General features: G+C 37.5%; 1 protein-coding gene and 2 non-coding genes across 11 annotated transcripts in view; all 3 read right to left on the minus strand.

Annotated features, from left to right (window-relative positions):
- Nucleotides 1-22,923, minus strand: part of Cnot1 (CCR4-NOT transcription complex subunit 1) — a 58,774-nt gene that overhangs the window by 24,906 nt on the left and 10,945 nt on the right. For 3 of the 9 annotated variants that reach the window (XR_007592045.1, XM_050143990.1, XM_050143985.1), the window contains exons 7-25: nt 22,150-22,318; nt 20,708-20,834; nt 20,453-20,563; nt 17,587-17,757; nt 17,053-17,180; nt 15,392-15,632; nt 13,511-13,630; nt 12,650-12,772; nt 12,177-12,328; nt 10,062-10,212; nt 8,892-9,093; nt 7,783-7,929; nt 6,166-6,290; nt 5,640-5,926; nt 4,863-4,941; nt 3,732-3,962; nt 3,166-3,306; nt 1,807-1,986; nt 266-382 (exon numbers count right to left, since the gene is read on the minus strand). Coding sequence is in view for 8 of the 9 variants with exons in the window: in XM_050143990.1 (XP_049999947.1) it covers nt 266-382; nt 1,807-1,986; nt 3,166-3,306; nt 3,732-3,962; nt 4,863-4,941; nt 5,640-5,926; nt 6,166-6,290; nt 7,783-7,929; nt 8,892-9,093; nt 10,062-10,212; nt 12,177-12,328; nt 12,650-12,772; nt 13,511-13,630; nt 15,392-15,632; nt 17,053-17,180; nt 17,587-17,757; nt 20,453-20,563; nt 20,708-20,834; nt 22,150-22,318 (3,002 nt within the window). In the remaining variant the exon portion in view is untranslated. The remainder of the gene's footprint in view (nt 1-265; nt 383-1,806; nt 1,987-3,165; nt 3,307-3,731; nt 3,963-4,862; nt 4,942-5,639; nt 5,927-6,165; nt 6,291-7,782; nt 7,930-8,891; nt 9,094-10,061; nt 10,213-12,176; nt 12,329-12,649; nt 12,773-13,510; nt 13,631-15,391; nt 15,633-17,052; nt 17,181-17,586; nt 17,758-20,452; nt 20,564-20,707; nt 20,835-22,149; nt 22,319-22,923) is intronic. The other 6 variants (XM_050143991.1, XM_050143987.1, XM_050143992.1 and 3 more) reach the window with 4 other exon arrangements.
- On the minus strand, nt 756-891 carry LOC126503087 (small nucleolar RNA SNORA46). Its single transcript, XR_007592154.1, has one exon. It is a non-coding gene; the product is annotated as a small nucleolar RNA SNORA46 (small nucleolar RNA).
- LOC126503089 (small nucleolar RNA SNORA50) lies at nt 9,664-9,797 on the minus strand. Its single transcript, XR_007592156.1, has one exon. It is a non-coding gene; the product is annotated as a small nucleolar RNA SNORA50 (small nucleolar RNA).

Consider the following 22,923-nt stretch of genomic DNA (forward strand, 5'->3'; position numbering starts at 1 on the left):
TAAAAACCAAAAACAAACAAAATAAAAACCAAACAAGGAAGCTCATCTCTCAAAATTATCATTCTCTGAGAAAAAGAAGGGGGTGCAAGCACACCTCACTGGCTTTACCATATCTTAAACAAGCCCAAGAGACCATGGACATAGAATTAAGAATTCTAACATGGTCAAAGTCTTAAAAAAAAAAAAAAAAAAGAAAGAAAAAGCCCAGTGATAAAACACTTCGTCCAGTCAACTTTTACACACGTATATCCATCTTAAAACTCACCGTGTGCAAAATGGGTTTATTTTTAGCTAATGTGATCATTCCTAGCCAATGCCCCAAGTTCTTCAGCAAAGAACGATCCGAGAAATTGGCCGCAGCTTTATCAGAGGTCAGCAGCACCTATAATAGTATAGGATTTATAAATATAAGAATAAGCTTTATGAAAGAAATTCTCCATTTTGTATCTAAGAATTCTATTATCTTTTCTAAAAGTCAGCTATCAATTTTGAGAAAATACCCAAAGTAGATCTATTCCATATATCGTATTGATATTGTCTTACTATGTTTATTACCAAACCTTTGAAAATGTTTTAAGGAGCTCAATAGGTGGAATACTAATCTACCTTGTGCAAGACACATTTGGGTTGGAATCCTGTCAACACAGAGTGAGTAAACAAATGAATGGTTATTACTGAAATTTGTCTCAGAGTTTATGAGAACTTCCAAGGTTCTCATATAGCAATCCTTACTATAAGATAGTAAAAACTGAACGCAATGTTCCTAAACTCCATATAGCACCAGCAAAATGGCACAAGTCAGCTGTGCAACAAGGAGCTAGGAATTCTTTTTGCACTACAGCGTAACCAAGAATGGGGAAAATTCCCATCCATAGGTTTAAATATAGTGCTACTTCCTAAGCCAGACCCAAGTTACTCAGCAGTAGATGATCTCAGCTCTATCTTGTTTACACTGTTCTTTGAAAATGTTTAGTATTCAAACATAAATGATGGCTTAGAAATCAAACAGTTGAATTTTATACAAAAAGTATAGTAAGAGCTTGACCTTATGCTGCCAAAGCTATTTCACAAATAGGTCTGGGATCTAGATAGCCAAACAAAGCAAATGGTTTTCTTAAAGACTATTTCTAGTTCTTAAAAACCAAGATGGAGAACTCAGAACATGTTATACCCCATCTCCAAAGAAATGAGGGAGAGTGGCTGTGCACAACCACGTCACCAAGATGGTACACTACAAATATACTGAATATTTAATAGAAAGTAAAATACTAAAGCCATACGTGAAAAGAAGAAAACAAATTCTAAGAGGTGATCTCACTTAAGCAATATACAAGGTTAAAAGATTAAATTTTTGGACCAGCTAGATGACGCAAGTTAAAGTGTTAGCCACCAAATCAGATAGTCTGGTATTTGATAGTCTATGTTTGAGCCCCAAGACCCACATTATAGAGAACCACCTCCTGAAAGCTGTCCTCTGAGCACACTTGTGCATAAGTGCATGGACACATGTGCAAATGTAATTTTAAAAAAGTTTATAGAACCCAGTAATTAAATGTGTGTGTGTGTGTGTGTGTGTGTGTGTGTGTGTGTATTGGATTTTTGAGACAGGGTTTCTCTCAAGTTTTTGGTGCCTGTTCTGGAACTAGCTCTTGTAGATCCACCTGCCTCTGCCTCTGCTGGGATTAAAGGCGTGTGCCACCACCCGGCCCTCTAACATATTTAAAAAAGACAAATAGAACAAATTATCCAAGTTCTACCTGCTAAAATCAACTTAAAGCAAATAAAAGGATATATAAAAACTCTTACTTTAATGTTTCTGTAGGTTTCATTCAGAACCATCTTGTTAAATTCTGGATTCTTCAATGTGTCAAGAAAGTTGGAATACAGGCTATGAAAGTTTGGCTCAATACTGACTCTTTTCATAACTAGATACTGGGAAACCCAAGGCATAAACTCTTCCTTCACAGTTTCTTTAAGCTCTTCAACCTAGCCAATCAACATGAAACAGGCAATAATTAGTACAAACAGAAAAATAGATACAACGAAGCCTGGGTTCTATGAATCACACCGACAAAGCATCCAGCTCCATAGAAACTCTAGCGCAATACTTATCTACTAAACTCTTGAATGATACCGAACTACTAAGCTGGGTCTCTACCCATTTATTGACAAGTACACCTCAGATTCACAAGTGCAGGTACATATTCCCCCCCCCCTTTTTTTTTGAGGCATGGTCTACATAGCTTGAAACTCACAATGTAGACCAATGTAGGCCTCAAACTCACAGAAATCCCCCTGCCTCTCTTTGACTATGTTCTACCTAAAACCCACTTCCTATGATAATCTTAAAGACTGCCATTTTAAAATTTCTATCTTAATTTTTGCTCTCAAGGCAAGCAATATTCTTTATGCTTTTCAGAGCTCTACCTCACAGTACTTACTAGGTCCAGTTAACACTTAAAACAGTTTCTGGAAAAAGATAAAACAAAACTTTCCATCAAGGTTGGCATGGTGGTGCAGAGGAAGAAGACAGAATTTAGAGGTCATCATGGTGAGCTCTAGCTGGCCAAGACTACTTAATGAAACCTAGTCTCAAACAAAAACTTGCCATCAAAAATAAAATAAATAATACTTTCCTTATCAGGAAAGCATGACATTACTGCAAAACAAAATATCTGAAATGGATATATTGTTTGTTTAATTCTTACAAAAATACCCTTTTTTCCCTCTTTTTTAAAGACATGCACCACCACGCCCAGTTAAAATCATACCTTTTAAACTGAGTTTGTTCACTGTTTGTAGACAGGCTCTCTATCACTATAATAGAAAAATCTAATCTTAAACTCCTTGTGTTTACTTATTGTCTCACTTCGCTTCCTCAGTAGCTTGGACTGCAGACTCACACCATATATCTGACTTATTGAACTAAAAAGGGTGTGTTTTTTTTTTAATCCCTCTTAGGACATACATGATCTAATTACATGGCAAGTAGAAAAAGACAAGATCTCCTGAGTAAATTGGGAGCATGGGGACCATGGGAGTGGGTAGAAGGGGAGCAGAGAAAAATGTATAGCTCAATAAAATCAATAAAAAGAAAAAGAAAAAATCCCTCCATCCATCAAGGAAAAGGAGAGGGCATTTTATAAGCTATTATCTCATGCTTACCTTCTGGGTCATATTTGACTGTGAGAGGTTGTTGAAGATAAAAGCAATTTTCTCTTGGATATTTTCTGGGGGCTCTACAATCCTCTCGGTTTGATCTGTAGCCACAAGCAATGTATCTATATTTGTTGTATTTATAGAAGGCTAGAAGTAATAAAATACATTAATGTTTCATTGGAAAAAAAAATCACAGAAAGTAGAAAGGCTGGCTAGATATAGCTCAGAGGAGAAAAGCACTTGCCTCTAAGTCCAAAGACCTGACCTTAATACCTGGGACCCACATGCCAGAAGGGGAGAAATGACTCTAAGTCCTCTGACTTCCACATACACATCACAGCACCAAACACACAAAAAATAATAAACTATAAAAGTAATTAAACACTTTTTAAAAAAAGATTATAGAGACTCTATTAGCATGAAAAGCACATATGGTATAACTACATTGGTAAGATAGTTAAATCCATTATTAAAATATTACATAGTGGTCTTTGGGGAATGAATACAAGAAGAAATGCTGATCTTTATGCTTACATAATGTACAGAGCTGGAAAAGAAAAAGACCTACTTACTGGCACATCTTTCTTAAAGCTGACTCCCGTTGGCTTGGTGACTGTAACCGTTTTAGCAACAGTGGTTGTTGTTGAGGTGGTTACCATTGTGTTGACCTGACCCGCAAGAGGAGCTTTTGCTGGAACCTGGGCCTGAGCCTGGGCCTGAGCCAGTGCAATACTTCCAGGGGTTGTGATAGAGCCCTGCATCTTCACAGGAGGATCTCGAGACTGCTGTCCGTACTCAATATACTATGTGGGTACAGAGGGAAACATACAGAGGCTTACTTAATAGAAACGGGGGAGGGAGTTTTGTTTTATTCATCATTATCATCGTTTTGGAGACAAGAGTTTCTCTGCATAACAGCCCTGGCTGTCGGGAAATCACTCTGTAGATGAGGTTAGTTAGCTTCGAACTCAAGAGATCCACCTGCCCCCAAGTGCTAGGATTAAATATGCATGCCACCTCCGCCCAGCTAAAATGAATAATTTGTCTTATATGTCCTCCACTTATGAAAGGATAAGAATAATTTCAAAGTTCTCTTGTAGTCTTTGTCCCTTAATCCTTGCCCTATACTGACAACAATAAACAAGTGGATACAGTGAGCTCCTGTTAAGGTAAAATATTAGTACGACAAAATGCTTTAAAGTAGACTAGCAAAAAAAAAAAAAAAAAAAAGTAGTCTCAGGAGGCTGGAGAGATGTCTCAGTGGTTAAGAGTAATGGTTGTACTAGAGTACCCAGTAACCAGACATATATGCAGGCAGACAGCAATGCACACAAAATAGTAGTAAAAATAAGTGATTTTAAAAAGTAGTTTTCGATGTCTGTAAATAAATTTCCCTAAAGCCTTAAAAATTCGATATTTACATCAAGCTTCTTTTTTATTGAACACTGGCTTCAAACATACTACAATGTGCTGTATGTCACCAAGGAACTGCATTTCACTTCCAAAAGCATATATAAATAAGAAAGAGGAGAAACGACACAAGTTGTCCTTCACCTCCATACAGGCCATGAAAAGTGCATGTCCTTATATACATACACACAATAATGAAAAATTATTTTAAAAAACCTTAATCCTAGTAGCATTTCTCATAAATCTCCAAACAGATCTACCCAGCTGGCAAGCAGTACAGATCAAGCACTCACCTCCTGCAAATGATGTGGAAACTGCATAAAGTGACTAATAGAAGCCAAGTGCTGACAATACTGAGGATAGTCCTTCAATCTGCCAAAAAAAAAAAAAAAAAAAGGTTCATTCAGCATTTCATGTAAGAACAGAAAAAAAAAATGTTTGTTTTTTTTTCCCTAGATACTACTATGTGAAATCATTTCCCCCGCTGTTACTTTGTCAAGACTGTCAGGAAGCCCAACACGGCACACCGCGGAACTTAACAGTAGGCGGAAAAGCTCAAAGCCAAACTAGTTGTGTCTCAAAAATGGAAACAACAAACAAATAAAACCATTAATAACAAAGAGATGAACACCACAATAGGGGGAAGTGGAAGAAGGGAGTCATGATTATCATCACTCCAAATCAGAAAAAACACTGCCCAGGTATGGTTACACAGGCTGATAATTCCAGTACTTGGGGCAGGGAGGGAAGAGAATTGTGATTTCCAGGCCAGAATAATATACATAAGACAGATTCAAACAAAAAAATTTTTAAGTGATATAAAAAGTAACATAAGATAAAGTCATTACCTCTATTTTTAAAAGATCATATTTTACTACCCCCCCAAACAATAGACTAGGGGCACGGCTCAGTATATACTTAATGTAGAAGTGTGTACATGTGTGTATGTAATATAGACTAGTTATTGCTCCACAGTGAAGATATTACCCAGAACTAGGAAAGTTGAGAATGGAAGATTCAAGTTTCAGAGTTGGGGAAGAAGAAAGAAGGAAGTCAAGCTATATACTCACCTATTTTTAAATCTATCTAGTGCAGCAATACCAAAATAATACATTTTTGATCCAAAAGGCTTCCGTAAGGCTTCAAGAACATATCGCAGGGCCAGACCCAATGCCATATAAGTGACCAGTCCTTTTTCAATTATGCCACCAAACAGGCAGGCTGTTATATGTAATTCTTTATCAGGGTACTGGGGGAAAAACCGATATTCTTCAAACAAGTTCCTTAGCATACAGTTAAATACTTCTCGCTCCCTTTTTATAGTAGAGTCTTTAAATCTCTGTAGCATTTCTAGTACCTAGAAAAGCAAGATAAACACAACACAAACGTTACCAAGAGTCTTCCTATTATATCTTAATGGCAGACTTGCTAAGAAAAGTACTTACCAATAAAAAACAGAGTTTAAGACAAACATTAAAATTTCATAAGCTACACAGAAATACTATAACACTTTAAGTGAATTTCCAAAAACCTTGAAAGGGCACACTTACTTCCAATTTATGAAAACACAAGTAATTACAAATCCCAGACACTCACCTCATCAACGGACATGGTTGGATGTGGTGGATGGTTATATATTCGCTGGAAATAGCTGTTTGCTTCATCATCTATCTCTTTACTGAAGTGCTGATTGGCCTCTGGCCACACCTGAGACAAGTCGGCTGTTGGGCGATAGTGAGGGGGGGAAGGCTATCAGTATACATATGTAAGTCTTTCTTCAATTCCCCAAGAGAGCTAGAGACTGATATGGTCCTAACTTGGGGAGAGGAAAGGGAGACTGAAGGAAGTTATCTACTGATTGATTTTACTAATAGACAAGAAAGACTTCTAAATAAATTACTCAGTTCTACTACAGTATTTTCTAAGTCATACTGCAGTAAAAAGTTCACCAGGCTACAACTCCTAACATATTTACCATTAACACAGCCCAGCCCACTCATGGTGAGCAAATCTTTACTAATTTAATAAAAACAGGATTTAACATAGAGCATGACATATAAACACAAAGCATGCCACGAAACATTATCATTCAGACAAGCCTTTCACACTAACTCTCAAGTTGGTTTGTATTATTAGTATATTAATGTTATTTGAAGACAAAGTCTCAACTATGTGCCTCGGGCAGCCTTGGACCTTCATATCTCTCTGGCTGGCCTTTTACTCAGACATCCAACTGCCCCTGTTGAAATTAACAGCCTGCACCACCAACACCTGGTCTGTTTTCTTTTTCTTTCTGAAAACTTACTGTGTATGGATGTTTTGCCTGCAAGTATGTATGTGCAACATGTACATACCTGGTGCCCTTGGAGACTAGAAGACTGTCAGATGCCCTAGAACTAGAGTTATATACACTTGGAAGCTGCCACATGGGTGCTGGGAATTGAACCTAGGTCCTCTGAGAATACCCAGTGCTCTTAACCATTTTTTTTTAAAAGAAAAAAACTATAACTAATGTGTATACAGTAAGTAAACCAGGGTGCAGGAATTACATGTGTATACTACCATGCTAGCTCTGCCAATTCTTCTATTATAAATATTTAGTTCCAGTAATAAGACAGACTTATGAGTCATTGAACTATGGTGATGGGTAATATTACTAAGGCAGTGGGCCTTAAAAATCGGTCTTAAATTTGATCATATGCATTACACAGTGATATTTATGAGGTAAATAAAATTAAATATACTAAGAAATTAATATATAATTTACTTCATAACTTTGAGTAACTGAAACAGAAATCTGAAATTTTCTTGGCTGTTCCTCTTATTCATTCTTCTCCTGACTTCTTTCCCCAACTTGAGAAAGGGTTACTCTAAATAGCTCTGGGTGGTCTGGAATTCACTATGTAGACCAACGTGGCTCCAACTCAGCGATCCACCTTCCTTAAATGCTGGGAATTAAAGGCACATGACACCCCCTCTTATTAACTATCATTTTGTTCTGGCAATCCAGAGTACAGAGCTACAGCTCTAGTTTTTTATTTGATTAATTCAAATTTGTATATTCCCACAGGTCTAAGGACACACCATCTGATGATGACTATATTATGAACATGAAAGTACATGTTTTTGTCTACATAATTCTAAGGACAACACACAGAAATGTTTTACATGTATCAGTCACGCTCCACAATCACAGACAACACTACCACTTACAAGGTTTCATCTTACTCTGCTGGAATGTAGGCTGGTTGAGTCCAGAGGTGCCCAGTTTCCTCTGTACAAAAGGGTCGTTGTTCACTGCAGGAAGTCCAAGGGCCCCAGTTCCTATACCAGTCAGGCTTCCTGTGCCAAGACCACCTACTAGAGAGAAGGAAGGCAGCCAGAAGTTCAGTTACTTTCTGTTCTTTGCTTCAGAGAAAAATTAACTTATTGTGTGCATATGACATATATACAAATACATGTGTGCCACAGCACAAGCGCAGAGGTGAGAGGGCAAACTATAGAATTGTTTCTCTCTTTCCACCTTTACATGGTATCAGAGGAGCAAACTCATATCTCCAGGCTCCCAGGGCCAAGAGCCTTGTCCACTGATCCATTTCACAGGCCACACCACTTACAATAATAATAAATATGTAACTTTAAAGTATACTCTCTCAAAGAATATATACTAACTCAAGACTACAGTGATTAAAATTAAAGAATTTCACGGAACCATTTCACAGCTACCATGAGCTAGGATTCTCTAGCTATTCTAGAGACTTCTAGTTATTCCCCTGAACTATAACGTCAAAACTAAGCAAAGAACAACAACTAAAACCACAAACTCTAACAGTTAAAGCTTTGCTAGGACCAGTGGTTTTAGTTTAAGTAAATGAATTGTCAGATCTAGAACCATACAGCAGCAGCAATTACATCACTTATTCATGACACATTACTCCTTCAGTTTTGATGTCCTAACTTACAGTTTGCACGAGAAGTGTATGTATAAGGATAAAAATAAAAACTTTACTTCACTATAAAATTACAAATCAGTAATATTGAGAAGGAATTAAAAAGGTTTTAAAGATACACCAGTATTTTCTATGTAGATATTATACAAATCAAGCAGAACGAAAGTCTGAATTTGATATGTACAGTCTTTTCTACCTCTGTGATTCTTAAAAGCTGAATTCAAACCTTTACATGTGACTGGTCCACTACTAAATCCCTAGCACCAATAAAATCACATTAAAATGTAACAAGTACCAAACCCTCTAGCATTCACTAACGAGGGCATAACTAAAACTGAACAAAGAATTCCACCATACCCAACTTTCCCTTACCTGGAAGTTGGGATGAAAGTCCTCCAATACCACTGAATGCAGTTGTTTGATTTGGGGTTGAAAGAGGTGGAAATGCTTTTGCTGGTGACTGAGGAGTACTGAACGCAGAACCCAAATTTGGAGGAAAACCTTGCATACTCTGTGTGTGAGGGGCAGCTGAACCACCTATACTAAGAGATGCCATTCCACCAAGAGGGTCAATCTAAAGAAAACATAATCATGTATTACAAATGTTTTGAGGAAAGGCAGAAATGGCACAAATGTAGTTAATTCTTAGTAGTGCCTCTTTATACTCTTAAGCACGTTAACACCCACACAATTATAAAAGAACAGTATCAAGTCTGCTAGTCATTTTTCATACTATATAAGTATGGGTTTAAAGAGCTAAGCCCTGACATAAAGTACCAGAGCCACAGGAGACTATAAAACTTACAAGACAACTGCCCTCCCTATTGTTTGACTAATTAATAGCATTGGCCAGATAAAAAAATCACCTGTTTTAAAAGAAGCAACAAAAACAAGATGTATGATTCAGAGATTGTTTTTAAAAACATCTAGTAACTATACTCCAAATATCTTAGTTGTGGCACCACTTCACACGTTCATGAGTATGGGAAATGACAAGCAAATCTCTCTCTCTAAAGTAGACACTGAAGAGTCACTAAGTGCCTTTCCTTCCTCAAAGCCCAATCTGTCACTCAGTGCATCTCAAACAGAAGTGGAATATGTTGCTCCCAAAGAGAATGGGGTGGACGATGTCAGGGAGTAACTTAAATGTACCTTGTTTTTAAAAGAGCAGTTCAGTTGAGAGCTGAAGAGCCCAGTTATAACAAGTCGTTATGCTCTAGTACTGTTCTTGGCCCGTGAAGCTACAAACAAGACACATCAGATTCAAAGGCAGTGCTTACTTTCTCAAGAGTGTAATTCTAACTTTAAAAAGAAACCGTCTTCATTTACCTAAATAAATGGTCTTTCCTCTCAGTTATGTTCTATTTGATTATTAAAGTCTACTCTCAGTTATAATGTCTATGGAAGGATCGCCTTTAAAATACGCTACACATGCAACTATCTAAAGTATAATAAACTCAAGTTGCTACTCAAGATGCAGAAGTTTGTGGTCTATTCTGAATCTATGAACAAATAAAGACAAGAACTTTAACATTTGGTTACCTGAACAGGAGAAATGGCATCTAAGCTGCTAGCACTAGGAGGGCGACCTTTTGACATAACTCCAGGTGGTGGTTGTCTGGCCTTATTCATTACATTACTGCAATTGGCTACCATGGTGAGGATGGTCTCTGATAACTCCTGAGAAACACTCCTATAAGGAGAAGAAAAATGTAATAGATGCTTGCCGTTTTCCAGAATACCTAAAGATATCAATCTGATCATCAAATAAGATGTTCTGGAACAATGGCTACAATTGTACCTCACCCCTTGCATCTGCTATTTACTAACAGAATTTTCTGAACCCTGAGTTATCTTTAAAACTTTTGTAAAAACTGTACTTGAACAAAGACATGTTTTACTAGTAGAATTAGAGAATGGGAGCAGCACACAAAGTGGCACATGCCAATATTCTCAGCCATCAGGATGCTCAAACAGAAATACTGCTTAAATCTGGGAGCTTAGGACTGGCCCAGCTTGTTTCTTTAAAACGACAGCAGTAATAAACACCAGTGCTCAGATAACTTAGGAAACACTTATCAATTCAATGAACTCAATAGTTCTAGACAAATACAGCAACAACTACAAAAAAAAACAACAGACATAAAATTTCTCAGTTAAATACTAGTGAACTAACTCAACAGCATACTGAATACACACACACAGAATTATCATGTGAGATTTAATAGTAAGATACAAGGTCTGACCTCCACAATCTTACTAACATAAGTGCACATACCAAAAGAATTAAAAAAATTAAAAAAAATCACATGATAATCTTAGCAAATAGCACAAATTACTTTGACAAAACCCACTCAAAACAGAACTGGAAGCTGGGCTAACAACTGTGATCCCCAGACTCAGGAGGCTGAGGCAAGAAGGCTACTTTAGTGGTTAAAGGCCAACCTTGTGAATGAGTTCAAGGCCAGTCTGTGCAACATAGTGAGACTTATCTCAAATGACAAGAAGAGAAGAAAAAGATAAGAGAGCAAAAAAAAAAAAAAAAAAAAAAATCCAGGGAATTCAACCTGAAAAAGGAAACCTATGAAAACCCACAGGTGTCAGCATGGTAAAGCACTTTGTCCAAAATCAGAATAAGGCAATGCTCCATTACCATTACATAAGATAAGAGTAGAAACTAAAAATACCCAGATTAGAAAATCAGAAAGTCAAGTCAGCTAGTGGTGGCAGGAGACAGAGACAGACAGATATCCTGTAAGTTCGAAGCCAGCATGGTCTGTATAGTGAGCTCTAGAACAGCAGAGCTACATAAAGAAACCATATCTCAAAAAATAAAATTAAAAAAACAAACGAACAAAAAAAAAAAAAAACCCAGAAAGTCGCCTATATTTGTACTTAGAGATAACACACTCTTTCATAAAATACCCAGCAATAAATTTAACATGGGGGCTAAGTGAGATGGCCCCTGCTGCCAAGTCAAGCTCGATGGCTTAGTTTGATCCACGGAACCTACACAGTGGAAGGAAAAGACTGAGTCCATAAAATTGTCCTCTGACCTTCACCCCTTTGCACACAAGTGCACTTACACAAATGAGATGTACACACACAAACTTTTAATTGTTTTAATTAGCAAAAAAAAAAAAACAGTATACTGAAAATACTATATAACAAAACAGTCAAAGAACTAAATACATAGACATCCCAGTTCATAGAAATTTGAATTGTATTAGGATGGCAATTTACCTATGAAAATACTTTCTACAAAATCTTTTATCATTTGTTTTAAGAGGCCTACAAGGCCTGATTATGAGCTGAAGATGAAACACACTCATTGTGAACCCAGAGCTTCCTTGCAATCTGCAATATACAGAAATTCAAGAAAATTGGATCTTACTCAATTTCAACATTTACTAAAAGGATGGTTTAAGACAGTATAGCATAGCAATAAGGAGTCATATAGGTATTTCAAGACAGAATTAAGTAAAAAAAAACTAAGAAATTATATTTTCGTTCAGCAGTGTTGCTAAGACATACTGTTAATTCTGTAGCAACTTGGGACTAAAAACCAAATGATTTCCTTTTATTCCTGACTGTTGAAATTATGGGCATGTACCACCCCAAGCCTGGCATAATAGTCATTTCCAACATTATTCTTACCCTGCACAAGCCTGTAGACAAGCCAACATTGTTGCTAGAGTTTCAGCAGGAAGTTGAGCACTTTTCGGTTGATCTTTCTCTGGGGCAAGTCCACCCAAAATAGAAGGGCACCTTCTCTTTAAAAAAGTCATGCATGCCTGAATAAAAGGCTCCTAAAAAAAAAGAGAGAGAAGAAAATGCTTCAGTGTATTTTACGTTTAGCTTAAATACTTTCAAACTGAAGAACTAAACAATGTAACTAAGATCTACAATAAATGACAGTAAAATAAGATTTTAGATGTATCTTAAAAGGGGCCTTCTTGGGATAGGGATGTGGCTCAGAGGTAAAGCAATGGCCTAGCATGCACCAGGTCCTGTGTTAAAAACATCTTTTCATTTTCCTTTTTTTTTTTTTTTGAAAAAAAAAAACTATTTCTTTAGACATTTTAGCCACCAAATTTTTAAAGAATGAGCAATTCCTGCTTACTGCTTACCCCATGTTCTCTTATTTTATCTGTTAGCCACTTGTCAAGTTTGAGGTATTCACGACGTGAAGCAAGTGCAGCAAGGTCAATAACAAAGGCAAATGGAGTGCCATTTAGCAGCATTGACAAGGCCTAAAGCAGAACATTTACATAGTCAAGTAATAACCATTTCTTTGTACTATTTTCTACTTCCTGTTTTTAATACACAAATCTACTAAAAAAAACATCTATTTCCTTCATCAATTTTTTTTTGGAAGGATGTATTCTATTTAGAATCAAGGCCCCTTTTTAAAGGTCAACTCATGACCACTACTTGGTTCTTTTTCAATTAACAATATCAAAAGCAAAGTAAGAGGGTAAAAAATGACCCTTTCCCATTTTTTATCATCTACATGCAAGTTTAACGTAACCTAAACACCAATTACAACACTTTATAACACATGATAAAAGATGACTAGCAGAAGATTCTAACAAATTTGTTAGAATTGAAACAATTCTGCTTTCTACAAAATTTTAACTCACCGATTATTCATGACTGAAGCTCAATTATCACTTGCTTTAAAACAGTCTTGCAAGGCTGGTTACACAGCTTTATGGTACTCTGCCTACCTTTCTAACCCCTGGTAAGTCAATTCTGAACACCACGAAGGCAATCAAACAAACCAGCCTTTATCTGAGTCACACCAACCAAAAATAAACACTGTGCTTATCTAAAACTATTCTTTTCGTTACCTTTCAATGTACAAAGCAAAATTCTAAATCTTAATTCAAATAAGCTAGTTACATGTACAATATTCCTAACACATGGACATTATATTAGAACATATTAATCATTAGTAAACAATTGCTGTTGTATTCCTCTGAAGTCACCTTCAAGTCCTGGGCCACGTCAAGTATTCGAGACAATTTGGCCTGATCATATTGTTCCCCTCTCATGTACCATTCTGCCATTGCATGCATTATAAGTTGGCGAATTGATGGAGACTGTCCCTAAAAAAAAAAAAAAAAAAAGGATAAAGTTAAATGGCAACCTTGCCAGCCATTTGATAAGGATTATTACAAATGTCTAGCTAATTTTCCATGTTCTACTTTATAAATATCACTAGAGGTTCAGCTTAGGCTTAAGCACTATGTAAATACAGTAACATTCTTTACACCTTCCCAAACCTGGTCAACTACTCCAAAAATTCTGTTTTTCTATGAGCATGTAAGTCTGCTTATTCATTTTCAAGTATAAAATATAAGACCCAATAAGCCAAGTGCACTGGAGTGTGCCTATAATCTCAGCATGCAGTATGTGAAGTCAAGAGTTCATGATTACTCTGAGCTTAGTGTGTTTGAGTCATCAAGAGACCCTGCATCAAAAAACTAAACACAAAACAAAATGTTAAGGCAGGCTCGGTTGGCATAACAGCACATGCATGAAATCCTAGCACTCAAGAGTCCCAAGCTAGGCAGAGAAGCATGCCTGTGTGTATGTGTATATGTGTGTGAGTGTGTGTGTAGGGGGGGGGGGTGTAAGCAAGGCATAAGGAGATATTTACTTGGCAAGTATAGTCTATAAATTATGGGGTTGAGGGATAGAGAAAATAGGTTAAAGTGCTTGTTTTATAAGCATGAGCACGTACGTTCGGATCCCAGGACTTGCGTGTCTATAACCCTGCAATGTAAAGTGGAAACAGGAAGCTTGCCGGCTACCAGCAGAGCTCTAGGTTGAAGGGAGAGAAAAACAAAGTAGGATAGGAGAGTCTAACTCTCTGAATGCATGTACTGAAAAAAAACACATACATACCACAACCACACCAAAAGCAGACAGATAAAAATAATACCATTAAAGCTATCTTTGGGCTGGGCTATGGTGGCGCACGCCTTTAATCCCAGCACTCGGGAGGCAGAGGCAGGAGGATCTCTGTGAGTTCGAGACCAGCCGGGTCTACAGAGCTAGGTCCAGGACAGGCTACAGGACAGGCTCCAAAGCCATAGACAAACCCTGTCTCGAAAAACCAAAAAAAAAAAAAAAAAAAAAGGCTATCTTTGGTGTGAAGAATATAGCTAATCTGCTAAAGTGCTTCCTTAGCACAATCAAAATCCTGGGTTTAATTTCTAACACCACAGAAGCCAGGGATCCTAAATTGAAAGTTATCATCTTGTTACATAGTGATTTCCAGTTGAACTGACTGTGACACATTTAAGTCTTGACTCAAACAAAACAAAGCAAAAAAAAACCCAAAAAAGCAAAGACACATTTGTGACTTTTCTAATTTATTGTTGACAGCAACATCAGGAGCTTTTGTTTTCTTAGTAAGTATGTAAGCTCTTTGTCAAGGCTGAAATGTGTCACAGCAAGTAGCAAGTTTTATGGATGCTGAATTTGAAAATCTAATATCCTTGCTCTCTGGTACTTTTATAAAACTGACAATAGGATCCTAAAAGATAAAACCTGCTTGATGACAATAAATCTTTCTAACGGAACGGAGATTTGTTATTCTCATGTGATGTTTAGATTTTATTAATGCATGAATTTTGCCTGCATGCCTGGTGCCATCAGAGGTCAGAGAAAGGCTTTTGGCTTCCCTAGAACTGGACTCATGGTCACAAATGGTTGTGAGCAGCCATGTGGATGCTGGGACCTGCCTCTGCAAGAGCAGCACTCTTTATCTGCTATATCATTATCTCCAGACTTGAAACACCAAGGTTTTAAAAGATGTCAAAAATGCAATGGAGAACTGATGAGCAAATTAGTTGTCTTACCTGCCCATGCCATGCATAGTGCAAAATAATGGCAGAGTTAGGATGGTTTCCAAGGAAAATTGGCATCAAAGTAGAGATGAGTTCATGGCGTAACGTGTGCCAGGAGGTGTTGATTTGTAGTAAGGCCAATACCAGCATGTCTGGACAGTGTTTGATAGGGAAGCTAAAGAGTTGTTTCACTTGCTCATACTGTCCAACCTCTGCAAGCCTCAGCAGAGACTCAATCAAATCCAAGCTTTTCCTAACGAGAATGAAGGAAGAAAGATGCTCAGTGATCAATGAAAATATTTTAAAAAAAAATTTTTTTTTTGTTTTCTTGGGCGCTAGGCACTGAAATCATGTCCTTATATGCATTTTACCACCAAGTCATATCTCTAGCCTTCAAATTCACTCCAAATCAGATATCAGCTATAGAATAAAACTACATAAATTACAGTCCTTCCATACCTTGGTATTAGAGAATATTCTTAAGAGACTGCTATAGATTTTAAAAACTGCTCACATGCTGCTGGGGTTATGGAGAAGCAAGAAAGCACTTGCAGAATGCTTTAAAGCCCTTCATTTCATGCACATTGGGTTGCTGGGGGGAGGGGAACCTGCAGATATGCCTACAGATTAATTAAAAAATAAATGCAAATCAACAATTCATGATTGATTTGCATAATAATAGAACCTCATTACCAAGATTTATGACTGGGGTGAAGAGGCAAATGTGATTTTTTAAAATAATTTATTTAACTTTATTTTATGTGCATTGGTATGAAGGTATCATATCCCCTGGAACTGGAGTTACAGACAGTTGTGAGCTGCCATGTGGGGGCTGGGAATTGAACCCAGGTTCTCTGGAAGAACAGTTAGTGCTCTTAATCCACTGAGCCATCTCTCCAGCCCCCAAATGTGATTTTATAATAGTTAAAGTGCATAAAACTAAGTAGAATATGGTTGGCTTTAATCTTATCTAACTCTACATTTGGTCCTTGAAGAAAAGGCTAAGGCCATACATAACATGGAATGGCCCAAAATGAGTTATACAGACTGCGGCTGGCATTCTTTTTTTTTTTTTTAAAGATATATTTATTATGTATACAACTTTCTGCCTCCATGTATAGCCAAAGCCAGAGGAGGGCACCAGATCTCATTACAGATGGTTTGGAGCCACCATGTGGTTGCTGGGAATTGAACTCAGGACCTCTGGAAGAACAAAAGGAGCTCTTAACCACTGAGCCATCTCTCCAGCCCTGCGGCTGGCATTCTGTCCCCAAAATGTTAAAAAGATACTTTTTGGGCCAATTAGACCTAAATATAGAAAATTTATCAGACCTCACAAAAACAAAAATTTATCTAGGGACAATGTAATAAAGAAGAATTTTTATTCACCAACATTCTCTTTTAAAAACCTTTATTAAATCACCTCAATAAATATAAAATTTCCAGGCTGGAGAGGTGGCTCAAAGGTTTAAGAGGACTAGTTGCTCTTTCAGAGGTCAATCCCCAGTACCCACATGGGGGGTGACTCACAACTATCTATAGTGAGATTGGGGCCCTCCTATGGAATGCAGGCAGAACACATAATAAAAATAAAATTCGCTTTAAGTATATTAACAGTATTATATTACTTGTTCAATAAGAGCTTTGTATTTCTAGAGTGCAGGAGTATTTACCATGTGGCAATTTCTCGATTGTCATCCTCTGGTGGCGCTTTCAAAATGTCAGTAGCAACAGTATGACAGGGGTAGTCGGCAAAGCAGAAGACCTCTGGGTTTATCAGGGAATGCTGGATGAAGGAGAGCTGCAACAAAACGACAAAGACCTTATTTTCATAAAAAATTAGGAATGCTGCAAAAATATGAGCCACTTACACGAGGCTAATCCCAAGGTTGTTAGATAATTAAAGTTTAAAAAAAAAAACACCAAAGAACCACTTGCCCTTCAGAAACAAGATAATTCAGAAGATAAAAAGTGATAAGATGATATATGAGTATGATAAACATACTCAAACAGGAAAAGCTTGACTGCTGCACCTCAAAGAACTCTGATCAGTTATAAAACTGTGAAAATAGAAATATGACCTGATGGCAAACAACAATTTCCTTAGCTGACCAAAATAAATTAACTAGAATATTACAACCAATGGATAAACTGGCCTAATAAAAGAAGTAATTATTATTTCTTCACTACCTAATCATCATTCTTACCTGGCCTTCTGCATGTTTCCAAGGCCTATATATGAAATCCACTGGAAACACTTCCATGCCCAGGCCCCTCTGAATACCATAAACCACGTTATGAAGCCCTTTGCTGTCACGAATTTGAAATCCAGGATGGTCCAGTTCATAAGTTACTTCCTTGAAATTCAAACTCGGGTTCTAAAAAGATGAAAACATTTCAAAATTAAAGAAACAAGTATAGGCAAAGACAAAATAATCTGAAAATCTAGGTATTCTATTTAACATATCCACGAATACCAAAGATTTTTAGCAGCTTCAATGAGCATCTTAACAAGGTTTTTTCATTTTGTTTTAATTTTTTTCCAGGCTGGCCTTGAACTAAAGAGAAATTATCCTGAAGTGTTGGAACTAAAGGTGTATACAACCATAACACCCTTTCCTTATAAGGTTTGGATGCATAGACATGAAAAAAACCTAGGTAATAACAGTATAACATTAATGATGCATTATCTGCATCTAAATTAAAATATAATGAAAAAGAAGTAAACATCACAGACACATTTCTTGTAAGGCTGCCAATTTCTCAAGGATAGCTTTCCTGAAGGTATATACCACTGCATTATGCATGTATTTGAAATTCAGTGTTATTTCAAGTCTACATGAATAAAAATAAACAAGATATTAAGAATGACCTGGGTAGCTGGGCATTGGTGGCGCACGCTTTTAATTTCAGCACTCGGGAGTTAGAGGCAAGTGAAATCTCTGTGAGCTCCAGGCCAGCCTGGTATACAAGAGCGAATTCCAGAACAGGCTCCAAAGCTACAAAGAAACCCTGTCTTGAAAAACAAAAAGAAAAACAAAACAAAAAGAGCTGGGTACAGCAGCACATGTTTACAATTTCAGTCTTCAGTAGACTGACCCAAGAAGATCAGCCTGTGCTATACAGTGAGACCAGACCCTGTCTCAAAAATAATACCCCTTGGGGCTGGAGAGATGGCTCAGTGGTTAAGAGCATTGCCTGCTCTTCCAAAGGTCCTGAGTTCAATTCCCAGCAACCACATGGTGGCTCACAACCATCTGTAATGAGATCTGGTGCCCTCTTCTGGCCTGCAGGCAGAGTACTGAGAATACTGTATATATACATAATAAATAAATCTTCAAAAAAAAAGAAGAAGAAAGAAAGAAAGAAAGAAAGAAAGAAAGAAAGAAAGAAAGAAAGAAAGAAAGAAAGAAAGAAGCCAGACCAGTAAAAGCCAGTCAAGTGACAATACATAGATTAATTTAAATATAAGAGCTAGCTAGTAATAAGCTTGAACTATAGGCCAAACAGTCTGTAATTAATTAAGTTTCTGTGTGACTATTTGGGACTGTGCAGTGGGGTCACAAAAATTCTTCCTCCACTTACAAATTATGCCTAGAACTCATGCTTGAAAAAGAACGAAGCTGGGCATGACTTTAAACCCAGCACTTCAGAGGCAGGTGGACCCTGTCTGAAACAACACAAAGCATAACACATCTGTAATCTCAGTGCTGAGGAAAATAGTCAACATGCTAAACAAGCACTCTACCATTGAGTCACATTTCCAATTTCATGTAAGAAACTATAAAAAAAAAGTACTACTATCCGGTTCAGTTTTTTCAAGGTAGTCTTGACAAAATGACATAGCAGGCTTGCCTGGAATTTGCAAAGTAGATGAGGTAGGCTTCCACCTGTAAAATAATATTCCTGCCTTTGTAGGCATGCATCACCACTCCAAGACTAAGTAGTTTTAAAGTTACTTTTATTTTATGTGCATTGCTGTTTTGCCTGTATGTGCGTTTGTGTGAGGGGGTCAGATACCATGGAACTGGAGTCAGAACCTGGATCCTCTGGAAGAGCAGGCAGTAAGCCTTCTCTACAGACCTGTAATTCTCTATATTTTTTCTTGGCAAGATGTTACATTTGAAATTACTATTCTCCGGGCGTAGAAATTTCATAAATCCCTCTTAATAACCAACTTGGCCTTTATGTTTTACTTAAGCACTTCCATATTTCATCCAGGTGTTTTCTTTATATGGAGGGTCATTTTGTTTATGAATAAACAGAAAATAAAGATCAATGTGTAATAAAGATATATTTTAGCTGCACATACCAAAAAAAAATATTCAGGCCTGCCTTCTCAACAACTCTTCAGTTACTATTTTGCAACTTGACCAAAGAATACACTTAACAATTCACCATTCTGCCAGGCAGTGGTGTGCAAGCCTTTAATCCCAGCATGTGGGAGGCAGAGGCAGGTGGATCTCTGTGAGTTTGAGGCCAGCATAGTCTACAAATCAAGTTCCAGGACAGCCAGAGCTGTTACACAGAGAAATCCTGTCTTGAAAAAAAAAAATCAAAACCAAATTCACCATTTTAGCTCAGAACTGTACAGTAGGAACTACAAAGATGATTTATTTGTGCCAGTCTCAAGAACCCTGAGTTCAATATCTAGCCCCTCCAAATAAACTGGACATGGTTGCATGCATCAGTAAACGCAGAATGGGTGGGGGGTGGGCACAACACAACAATAGAGGGTCTATAGATTCAGTGAGCTACTCTTTCAAAAGTAAGATGAAAGCTGACAGAGGAAGAAGGCACCCAAGGCCAACCTCTGGCCCCCACATACATGCATGTACACACAACGGGAAGTGACAATTCCTAATGGAGGGGCAGAGGCTTGAATTTCATTATGAACTGTTAAATGTATTGATTTATCATGAATGCTTCATTCTGTTTTGAACTAATAATAAGTGGAGATTCCAAAACATTGCTGGTCTTATTCAGTTGGCCACAAAACTTATAAAACAAACAGCAAAAATCTTGAGTACATAATGTTGATATGAATACAAAGCCCGGATCATATGTACTCACCAGTTCTTTAAGAACATCAATCAAAACCTCTACATTCCATGTGTGTGCCTGTGCGCCTTCACTTTTATCTTTTCCGTCACTCCAGATCCCACTGCCAGGAGCAGAGATGCTCTGTAATAGTAAAAGTACAATTAAGCAAACCCAACTAACAGATGTTTTCATCTTATGTTGAGATCAGTCAATCATACTATAATTCAATAAACAGAAAAGGACAGAACTTTAAGTCTTTTGGTATAACAGTTGAAGACAACAAACCTGTAATGGAATACCGTCTGTTAATCCTGAATGAGTTCGAGCCATCATTCCCAAAACCCTGGCAACCTGGGCAGCTGTGACCTCCCGAACACCAAACTGCATGATTATATTGCGACATTCTTCAATACTGAAACAAAAATAATACTTTAAAAAAATGCTTACTTCCACCTCATACACCAAAACTAAAAATTACTACAAATAAATGAGCTGTGGTATGAAATACTTAAATATAAGGAAATTAATGTTTTGTGTTACTTTTATGCAACTAGAAACATAAAAATCACTAGCTTAAAAAAGTTATCCCTAGTAGGGCAGTAGTGAAACACGCCTTTAATCCCAGGACCCAGGAGGCAGAGGCAGGTGCTCTCTGAATTCAAAGCTAGTCTAGTCTAGTCTAGAATGAGTTCCAGGACTGCCAGCAATACACAGAGGAAACTGTCTTGAAAATTAAAAGAAAAATTTTTTAAATTAAAAAAAATGATGCTGGATTCCCTCTGTATGCTGTGAATGTTTTATTACCACTGATTAATGAATAAGCTGTTTTGGCCAATGGCTTAGCAGAGCAAAGCCAGGTGGGAAATCCAAACTGAGATATAGAAAGTAGGCAGAGTCAAGGGGATGGATGCCATGTAGCTATAGAAGGAAATACGTCAACCAGAACCTTTCCCAGTAAGCCACAGCATTGTGGCAATACAGATTAATAAAAACGGATTAATTCAAGATGTAAGAGCTAGCAAGAAAAATGCCTGAGTCATTGGCAGAACAGTTTTGTAATTAATATAATTTCTGTGAGATTATTCAGGTCTGGGTTGTCGGGAAACGAGCGAGCAGTTTCTGCTTACAATAGTACTTTCAATTCTTAGTATAAATCAACTTCATTAAATTATATTGTGTAAAATTATACGTGTGCATGCGTGTGTGTGTGTGTGTGTGTGTGTGTGTGTGTGTGTGTGTGTGTGTGTGTCACTTGTTCAGATACCAGAGGACAACTTGGATGGAATCTGTTCTCTCCATCAAATCCTTCCAGAGACTGAAATCAGGCCATCAAGCTCAGCAACACCAGCTGAGCTCTCTTACCAGTACCAAAAGCAAGCTAATCACACCCTCAAAGGTGAATCTGATTAATATTTAAACCTTGAAAATGTTTCCTACCTTCTTCACATTGCTTCTAGAAGTTTAATTCAAAATAGCAAAGTGAGTGCATATGCTAAAATATCACTGACTGAACTAAAAATCTGGTTCCTAAAGGAACTGGTAGGGATGATAACTCACAAGCTCAAGCCCTAGAATATTTATAGCTGAAAACAACATACCAGACTAGTGTGTATAAGATTAAAATTCAGAAGAAACAATCCTGACGCACATGGCAACAATTTTGCGTACTTCTTTTCAATAATCACGCTTAAAAAACAACTACAATTTTGTTATGTCTTCCTACCAACCTTGCACAAAAGCCATAGCCTACTTCTTGCATGAAATCAGCCAGAGAGCTCTCCATCATGGTTTTAGCTACCCCTCCAGAGTCAGGCAAGATCCTGTCCATTAGAATGTCCCGTTTTTCAGGGTATAAAAGTGGTGCAAGCACCACAGGACAACGTTCTTGGGGAAAATCTGAAAAAAGAAATGGAGTAAGACTGTTATAACAACTAAAAGACAACAACCTAGAGGCTAAAGACGCAGCACATTAAGAGTCGCCTAGCAGCCAGGCAATGGTGGCGCACACCTTTAATCCCAGCACTCGGGAGGCAGAGGCAGGCGGATCTCTATGAGTTCGAGGCCAGCCTGGTCTACAAAGGGAGTTCCAGGACAGGCTCTAAAGCTACAGAGAAACCCTGTCTCGAATGAACAAAACAAAAAAGAGCTAGTTCCAGGACAGCCAGGGCTGTTGACAGAAAAACCCTGTCTCGAAAAACAAAAGACAAAAAAGAAGAGTCTGTGTAGCACACCTGAGGCTCTGGGCTCAATGCCCAGCAACATATAAAGGAACATCTCTCCTGCTATAGATCTAAAATCCCTTTAAACCTAATTCTTCTGCAAACTCATTCAAAATCAAGCAATTTTATGTCTGGGTGTGGTCATGCACATATTTAATCCCAGCACACAGAACGTAGGGGCAGACTGATCTTGTTAAGTGTGCTGGGAGACAGCCAGGACAACATAAAATGACTGGTATAAAAAGAAAATTAAATTTTCCCAAGCTATGATCTCAATACAAA

This window comes from Alexandromys fortis, unplaced genomic scaffold, assembly GCF_014885135.2.
Source record: "Alexandromys fortis isolate MF-2015 unplaced genomic scaffold, M_Fortis_MF-2015_v1.1 scaffold_1, whole genome shotgun sequence".
Lineage (NCBI taxonomy): Eukaryota > Metazoa > Chordata > Mammalia > Rodentia > Cricetidae > Alexandromys > Alexandromys fortis.